General features: G+C 34.9%; 1 protein-coding gene across 1 annotated transcript in view; it reads right to left on the bottom strand.

The window, feature by feature from the left end:
• Positions 1-612: 612 nt before the first annotated feature.
• The window catches only part of LOC144960415 (uncharacterized), a 33,253-nt gene continuing 23,972 nt past the window's right edge, over positions 613-9,893 (bottom strand). Inside the window, exons 23-25 of the mRNA XM_078893499.1 lie at positions 6,625-6,692; positions 5,052-5,219; positions 613-3,134 (exon numbers count right to left, since the gene is read on the bottom strand). Coding sequence (XP_078749625.1) covers positions 2,979-3,134; positions 5,052-5,219; positions 6,625-6,692 — 392 coding nt within the window. The 3' untranslated portion in view covers positions 613-2,978. The remainder of the gene's footprint in view (positions 3,135-5,051; positions 5,220-6,624; positions 6,693-9,893) is intronic.

Raw genomic sequence — 9,893 nt, 5'->3', positions numbered from 1 at the left:
AAAAATGCAGATGACAGATATAGGGGGATAGAAGACACAGTAAGTGCCACCCTATGGGAGGCCAGCAACCCCACCCGTGAAACAAAAATCATCATCTACCTTTTGTAAAAACATGTTTTTATATTATTAAGTAAGGGTTTTACGGCACTTGCAACTCATTAAGGTCATATCAGCGCCAGTAAAAAGAAAGAAAATGGGATAGTAAAAAGTTCTAGAATTACACTAAAAGTCTAATACTGACACAAGCACAGGTCCCCACTAAGAGGAATACACAAATCATATACAATATAAAGAAAACATAATTCAGTGCATAGCAGAGAAATGATTACAAGAAAAAAAAATATAATCTCCCAAAATTAACTATACATTTGACTGTTTCCCTCTCAGCCAGGACCAGGACAAAACCAAGTAATCTCATTCCAAGATCAAGACAGAAAGCAAGTTGGAAAACAGATATAGGGGGATAGAAGATGCAGTAAGTACCTCCCTGCCTACTATGGGAGGTCAGGAACCCCACCCAGTTATGTAAAAACAAAACAAACTCCGCATGTAACGCCACTTCCATAATCTTAATCTTAAACAGACACAGCAAATCAGTAACAGCACAAGAGATCTCATTCAGTTCATACATTTATTCAATATTTGACTTTCGAATCACATTGCATTTCCTCAATATTACTTTTGAATCACATTGGATACAATTTGCATTTGCATAATTCCTTATTGTTTGTGTCAGCCAAAGGCTGAAACTTCGTTTGCTTTGTGTTGTTCCCTTATTTATGAGTCATATTTACTCCCTTTATCTTTCCATTTTATTAACTCATTTAGGCACCTCTAGTTTTATTTGACTGCCCTTGGGTATACTTTCGAGTGATTTCAGGGCCAGTAAAAAGGAAGATGAAGAAATGGATAAAAGATAATAGATTTGTTCTCTCACTGGAGATAGAACGAGGCTAGTTCAAAGAAAGAACAAAAGTAGAGCAGTCCATCTATATGTCTGGGATGAGATCACTAAAAGTCCCACCTTGGCAATAACACATGATTCCACCAAGAGATTTTTTTTTTTTTTTTTTTGTTTGTTGCTTTAGGTCTCTTCCAACACAATTGAGGTTATATGAGAGACCGCTGAAACAAAAAAACAAGCAATCTAACAAAAATAGTACAAATGTAAATCAAAATCATAACCTAAAGATATCATAAGCTAAATTATAAATAACCAAGAACAAACAGGCAGAAGATTTACAGAAAAAAAAAATATCCCCTGTCAAAAATAAAATCACAAACCAAAGAAGCAGGATAGGCTAGTAAAGAGAAGAAGAAACGACATCACTATCGGATCGTACACCCATGCGAACATCATAGGTATATGATTCAAGGGTGATGCTCCCATCCAACCACCCGCCCACCAAGAGAAGTACTCTCAGATGGTCACAAAGGGCGTGTAAATCATACAAATTTACTAAAGAGAGATGATTTACAATTACAAGGGGAAAAAAATTATAATTTCTCACAAAAAGATAAATGCACCTGTCTCCCGCCATCAAAAGATGTCAACTCAGCACAGATGGTGAATCAAATTATTTAAGTATGTTTGTTTTTAATGTTTTTAAGGGTTTTATGGCGCTTGCAACACATTTAGGTTATATCAGCGCCAGTAAAAAGGAAGAAAAGGGGATAGTCGAAAGTTCTAGAATTACAATTAAAGCACCCAAAAGAGAGTAAGAAGACAAAGGGGAACTGGGAACAAATAGGGATCATATGTAGATTCCAAGAGCATACCATCAATGTACTTAGTCTGATATCACCTATAAGTCTCACCCAGACACAAGCACAAGATCCAACAAAGAGGAATACGCTCAAATGCCTACATTTCATTATACATTAAAAATAACAAATATAATAATACATAACAGAGAGATGATGTACAAGGAAAAAAAATATCATCTCCCAAAACAATAACTATGCATTTGACTGTTTCCCTCCCAGCCAGGGTCGGGACAAAACTAGGTAATCCCATACCAAGACAAAGACAGAAAGCATGTTGGAAAACAGATATAAGGGGATAGAAGACACAGTAAGTACCTCCCTGCCCACTGTGGAGGTAGGGAACCCCACCCGATTATTTAAGTAGAGGAAGGATAATAAAAGATAAATGGGAAAAGAGGAGATAACAAGGCTATCCTGGATACCGAAGAAAAATAATCCATGCCCAAGGGCAGCGTTCTGCCCTAGGGAATTCCACCCATCATCATCTGGATAATGTGCTCTATAGTACAACGGTTTTTCAACAGTGTTCAAATTCAACCCTGACCGGGCAAGGTACAATTATACTCCAACCCAACCAGGCAACATATCCTCAGATTTTAAGCAGAACACTAACAGTGACGTGACTCTGGTTTCAACAAAGGTATAACCAGATAAATAATGGAAAGACATTTCAACAGAACAAATGAATGAAATGAAAAATATCAACCTTACCATTAAATTACAGACATTAAATACTCTCCAATACGACTTTTCATAGAAATAGATATATATATTTAAAAAAATGAAAAACATAAGGCTTGTGCGATGCAAGTTGTGAAGATGGTGGCTTGCTTTGTACACTGTACACCTCCTCTTTCAGTCCACTCCCCCCCCCCCCCCTTCAGTGTTCACATACAAAAACTAATCCTTTAAAAATAATAACGTTAAATGGTCAATGACCTACACAGTAAGATACTTCATGTAACAAAAAGTAAATGCTATGGGTAAAAATTTAAGCAAATAGGAATAATGACCATATTTCAAATAATTATAACACATTCGACTTTTAACTTGAAAATAAAAAACGATCTATGAGTTAAACAATTCAAAAAATAAAAATATTTTATTTCAGTCTTACTTGTATATGTTATTTACAGATGGATTAAGAGGACAAAGAATTTTGTGTTTAAATAATGAACATAGCAAAAATAAAACATGATATTAAAAAAGTTTCATTTATCCAATAAATTAAAAATGCTTCCTCCTCGTTTAACAGGGGGCGGAGCTTGACTGGAATTTGTGGACAGGCGAGGTTTTTTAGAAACTTGGGGGGTGCTGCCACTTGGGATGGAATGAGCTTTCCTCTTTGGTGGTTGTATAGGCTGTGGCTGTAAAGTATAAAAATAATAAAATTATTAAAAGACATATAGCTAGAGGTCGCAATTTACAATTTTTTTATGATTGATTCTATTGATCATAACAAAGAAGGTAAAAGCCTTGGGCATATCTATGCTGGCAGTTCATATTTCGTTATAGTTTGTTTGCTATTGACTTTGTAATTATATTGAAATACTTTTTAAAAACAAAACACAGACATGTGCTTGTTATTTTTGCCAATTCATTACATGTGCTCCATTGCATAATAAAATCCACTGTACTGAAAGCCTGTTAAAAATGATTTCACATCAGTAAAACAGGATAAAACTTAAAAATCAGAACTTTCTTCCAAAGGCAAGAAGCACTAAAGCCTTTTACTATTATTCTTTAATAAATCTGGTTTTGTTATGGTAATAAGACATCAAGAACTCCCAAGTCCATATAATTAAGTGGAATAAACACATACAAGCAGCGCCCTGTTTATAATTTCAATAGTTTTGTAGAATACTATCAAGAAATGTGTTTTGACAGAATTTGTTGGCATAAATATTAGAAATGCACCTTTTCTGTTTTCTATTGCCAAAATATTTGCCAATGACAATATTAAAGAAATCGAATTTCAACAGTGAAAAATATGCTAAAACTAGAAAATGTCAATATTCGAACAGCAAACATTTTAATTCCCAAGTCACATGTGACTTCCCAAACCATGAAAAATAACACTTTATTTATCAAAAAAGGAAAATAAATAAAAAAGTTATGGGTTTTAAAGTTTCATTTTATGATGATTTTTGAAGAAAAATAAATCTTGTTTAGGGAAAGAAAAAAAATAGGCTTTGTTTACATAGCTTTGCGCTGAAACAAGCTAGCAGGGCCAATTTCTTATATTGTAATCTTTAAAGGCTGCAAATTTTAATGGTATAAGTAAAGTTTTTCACCAATAACTTAAATTCAAGACAGAAAAGTTGTTCAAATAGGCCTAATTTTTGAATGATTTGTGAAAAAACACAGATCTTGTATAGGGGAGGAAAAAAATAGGCTTTGTTTACAGAGATGGCACTATGTGCTGAAACAAGCTATCAGGCTCAACCTTCAAAAGCTGCTGATTTTAATGGTATACGTTTCTCACCAATAACTTCAAGAGAAAGAGACTTTTCAAAGGGACCTCATTTCTGATGATTTGTGAATAAACATTCACCTGCTGAACAGCAGTAGTTTGGGATACCTACTAACACGCATACTTTTATTGTCTCTGTAATTATTTAAACTAAATATCACTAAATAATCAAGAAAAACTTCAAGGTTTATCCTTGTCAGGATTTATTTAATTTACGACTATTAAAAAAATATGGGAAAATCCTAAGGTAAAAAATGGGAAATAATAGCTCTTGTACTGTTTTGTCAACTCGCATTTAACTCTCTCGAGGTCATATGCATGGAAAATCAAACAAATTTATTCAATTTCAATGAGGGTGAACTCGAGAGATTTAATGAGACCTTTTATTCTGAAAACAAACCATAAAATCTTCGCATTATATCCACGGTTGACAACTGTAACTCATTGGTATATAGAAAAGCTCTAACTAATGGCCAAAACTTTGGAACCCAATAAATAAGACTCCCATTTAATTTGTGAATCATGTGCTTCAATTGGATTGGTTTTGGTACTCCTGTGTGAACCAAGAAGCAAGGAATGCACCTAAAATTATTTAAGTGAAAGATGGTTTAACACCTCGATAAAATAAATGAAAAAAACAGACCCATACCAATTTAAGATAAAAGATACATGTATAAATGTAAATGATCATTAAAAAAAACCCAACAAAAATCGGTCTCTTCTATACTTTCACATTTCCTTTAAGCAAATAAGAATATGAAAGAAAATATTTTAAAATTTATCCTACGTTTTATAAATTCAATATACCTACCATACTTTCATGTTTTTCAACATTTTCTTCTTCCTGATTTTCCTTCGACTGGAAAACAAATGATCGTGAATTTTGTTTTGAATTTCCACCCAAGGCAGTCTTGGCAATATGAGCAAACTGGACAAGGGCAGCCTTTCCCCTTGACAAGAATGATCCCTTCTTCTTCATCTGAAAAAGGGAATTGATGAAGTTCTATTTGAGAATTTAGATTTCCTCAGAATATATCAATAAAGAGAAGACATTACAAAAATAAAGTAAAATACATTGACAATCTTTTGCAAATGGCACTGCTGCATGAAAAATAGATTATTCCATAACATTTCGACCACTTCAGTCATTATCTCAACACCAGAGCTGCAAACCCACAATTCCCATAAAACATTGTTTTTGTTTTTAAGGGTTTTACGGCGCTTGCAACACATTTAGGTTATATCAGCGCCAGTAAAAAGGAAGAAAATGGGATAGTAAAAAGTTCTAGAATTACAATTAAAGCACCCAAGAAAAAGTAAGACAAAGGGGAATTGAGAACAAATAGGGATCAGATGTAGATTCCAAGAGCATACCAACAATGTACTTAGTTTGAAATCACCTACAAGTCTCATCCAGACACAAGCACAAAATCCAACAAAGAGGAACACACTCAAATGCTTACATTATACATTCAAAATAAAAAAATAATACATAACAGAGAGATGATTTAGAAGGTAAAATTATCATCTCCCAAAACAATAACTATGCATTTGACTGTTTCCCTCCCAGCTAGGATTCCGGCCAGTGCCAGGACAAAACCAAGTAATCTCATTCCGAGACAAAGACAGAAAGCATGTTGGATAACAGATATAAGGGGATAGAAGACACAGTATGTACCTCCCTGCCCGCTATGGGAGGTCAGGATCCCCACCCAGCCATAAAACATGATATGACCTTTTTAAAGATAGGATTTTTATTCTTAGAATAGGAATTTTTCCTAAGCACAAAAATTGATTACCAATCTGGTTCAATAAAACAAAAATACATAATATCTGCAAGTCTTTATACTGAAGTCCAATAGCAATATGCCATAAACAATACTAAATTATACTAATTATAACTATCAATTAGTAATAATAGTTATATTACATCGGATAACATCACACAATCATCAAGAAAAAAATAAGTTGAATATTAGATGCATAAATTATGAGTTTATCCAGACAATAAATGGACATGCAACAAATTACATACAACCTTCTTTATCACCCTCAAATCAACAATAAAATGTAATTGCACAATGTAACAAGGAAAGGATTGTCTAAAAAATAAAAATAACCAAAAGAAAAAAATGATATCAAAAACAACGATTTATGGAGCTGATGACTTCAGGCCTGCAAACTTGGGCATACAATTATGGAAATTCAAGGGGCAATATTTTTGACCATGATTGAATCATATGAACATTGACAGCAACAAAAACCCAACCCCCCCTCCCAAAAAATTTGCTTTAAGCACAATTCGGTTGCAAGCACTCTCTGATTCATTTCTGAGAATCGTGCTTAAAAACAGAGACCATGTATTACAGGTTCCATATACTTACAGAGGGTTGTTTGTTCATTGGTGGATTTTGTTGGATTGTTGGTGTTTTTTGAAGACTAGATGTTGAATCTATGGAAAAAAAAAATATAGGAAACAAAGTTATAAGAGCATTGGGTTGTAATATAAATGAAAAAAAAATTCGTGAATTAAATGAGATTTAAAAAAAAAAAGAAAAAAAAAAGATATTTCTAAATAGTGCACTAAAAGCGGCATCCAACATGTACGATGAGACAAACTGCCTTAAACAGTGATATATATTCAGGCCTATACATTGTTCAAACTCAAACTATCAAAGGGGACGACCAAGACTTGCAAGAATTCTTAAAAATGAATTCTGTACCTTAACTCAAGCAATTCAATTTGTTGAGCTTGTCAAAATTAAAAAGAAAAACTCATTGACACGCCTTTGTTGGAATACAAATAAAAAGTCAAAAATAATTTTTTACTGATATATCATTCTACACTATATTACATTAACGCTTCCCAGCGCAAGCTTGCAGTACCAAATAGGTTGTTTGTTTTTGTTTTTAAGAGGTTTACAGCGCTTGCAGCACATTTAGATAATTTCAGTGCAGTAAAAAGGAAGAAAATGGGATAGTCCAAAAAGTTATAGAATTACAATTGAAAGCACAAAAGAAAAAGTAAGACAAAGGGCAGGGGTGAGAATGACTGGTCACAAAAAAGGAGGAAATTTTTCATCGTGAAGAAAATGACCCATCCATGCGACCATAACCTATAAATTTGAATTTCACTAAAATTCACTGAGATGCGATCCAAAATTTGTCTCGCAGCAATTTCTAACACGACTCGGTGGAATTTAAAAAGTTGAAAAGTATAATTACAACATTTGGTGGTTGTAGTAAGGATGATGATGTAGTGGTGGTTGTAGTAGTAGTAGTGGTCGTATGGATGATTGTGTGGTGGTGGTTGTAGTAGCTGTGGTAGGAATGATGATGTGGTGGTAGTTGTAGTGGTAGTGGTGGTAGGGATGATGTTGTGCTGGTTGTAGTGTTAGTGGTGGTAGGGATGATGATGTGGTGGTGGTTGTAGTGGAATAATTTATGTATTGACCTTATGAATTCTATATTTTAAAATAGAAGAAAAGAGAAATAAAAAGAAAGGCAAAGGGAAAGAGGGAGAGAGAGAGAGAGAGAGAGAGAGAGAGAGAGAGAGAGAGAGAGAGAGAGAGAGAGAGAGAGAGAGAGAGAGAGAGAGAGAGAGAGAGAGAGAGAGAGAGAGGGGGAGAGATTAAAAAGGCAACAGGTACCGACAACAGAGAAAAAAAATCCAGACCCATTTGTCTCTCCCCTTCTCCTTCAACCATCAACTAGCTAATAAAAGAACACCACTGGTCGTCTGTGTCAACTGTGACATCTGGTGCCATTCTGTCTGGCCCGACGTCATAAAAACGGAACCGTCACCAAATTTCACGAGGCTGAACACAGGTGTCAAAATATGACATAAGACATAAAAGGAGGAAATGTGACGGGGATGGGCGGAGGCAAGCTACCATTTAGGCGGAAGATTCTCAGCCCTGAAAGGGGAATGGTTCAAATAGGGAACAGATGAAAATTCCAAGAGCCCACTATCAGTGTACTCAGTTTGAGATCAATAAAAAGTCTCATCCAGACACAAGCACGGGTCTCCACTAAGAGGAACACACTCAAATGTTTACAATTCATGATATACATTCAAAACAAAAAAAATTAAAAGTACATTGAGAGATGATTTACAAGGAAAAGATATCACTACATATTTGACTGCTTCCCTCTCAGCCAAAGACTCTGGCAATGGTCAGGACAAAACCACGTAACTCCACGTGGCCTGGAAAACGACAAGATCTGAAGTGATATCGCACATCCCCTATAATTTATGATGTGTGAAAGTGTCTCCATTGTCATTGATTTACATTAGTCGTAAATCAAAAATATGATGGGAAAAGTATAGAATGTCGACAAAGAGCATGCAGTTATGAAGACTTATTACATAAGGAGACACGATGGCTGAGTGATGTAAACTCTCCCTAATGGATTATATCACTTCGGATGGCCTGGTGAATGATGAAGATTCGCTGTGTGTACATTCTCACTAACGTTATGATATGACTTGTCTCATGGCCTTGTGAACGACGAAAATTCACCATATAGTAACACACAATTAGCCTTAGTAATAATGTTATGGCACTATTGCACGTCCCCTTTAAATTATGTGTGAAAGTGCATTTCCATTGCCACTGATTTACACTGGTTGTAAAAATATCCGATGGGAAAAGTAGAAAATGGTCGAAGCAGAGCACAGAGTTATCTGAACCTCAAGTTAGGCAGACACGTTATATTGAAAAAAATTCTGTCACTCAGGAATAACGTGCAGTAATGCGATGCATGCAGAAAAGCGATGACTACTGTATTGAGTGTAATAGATAAGTCTTAACTATCCACCCAAGAACAAAATGTTTATGGAACAACAATCATTCCAACTCGCATTACAATACATTGGTGATGGCACTGAGGAATTGGATAGGTGATGACGATCTTGTTACAAAATTGAGTGTTCCGGAATCTGGTTTTTTTTTCTTCTGGGTGGGGTCCTCTGGCCTCCCACAGTGGGCAGATAGTTCATTTGCAGTGTCTTCTATCTCTTATATCGGTTTTCATTTTCATGTCGCTCTCTGTCTTTGTTCTTGATTGAGATTGTTCAATTTATTTCATGGAAACAGGTCATTAGTTGGGAGGGAGACGGTCAAATACAGTACCTTTTTTTCTTGAGAGATGATTTTTTTCTCTTGTAAATTATCTCTCTGTTATACACATACTATTATAGTTATTAGTTTTGAATATATTGCACTTTGTAAACATTTTAGCATATCCTTCATAGGGGACCCTTTGCTTGTGCCTTGGTGGGAGTTTGAGGTAATATCAAAATAAGCACATCGATGAACTGCTAGTGTAATCCTCTATTCCTTATGTGATCCAATCCCCTTTGTCATGCGATGGGAACTGCTAGTGTAATCTTCTATTCCTTATGTGATCCAATCCTCTTTGTCATGCGATGGGAAAAGTAGAAAATGGTCGACAAAATTATGTTGTTTTTTCCGTTTTTTTTCCTCAGGGTTTTCTTTCAGATTTGGAATTTTAAGATTTGATTTTAGCTCAAAATGGATGAAAATGCGCTTATATTACTCAGAAAAAGATATTATGTACAAATTTAAATGCACATCGCTACTTAAGTATGCACAGGATAGTTATCATGAAATTATAAAAGACCACATGT

The sequence above is a fragment of the Berghia stephanieae genome, chromosome 1 (assembly GCF_034508935.2).
Source record: "Berghia stephanieae isolate SIO BIC M18660-M18661 chromosome 1, UCSD_Bste_1.3, whole genome shotgun sequence".
Classification (NCBI taxonomy): Eukaryota; Metazoa; Mollusca; class Gastropoda; order Nudibranchia; family Aeolidiidae; genus Berghia; species Berghia stephanieae.
Note: the sequence above shows the minus strand (reverse complement) of the source record. Positions and strands in the feature narration are given on the sequence as shown.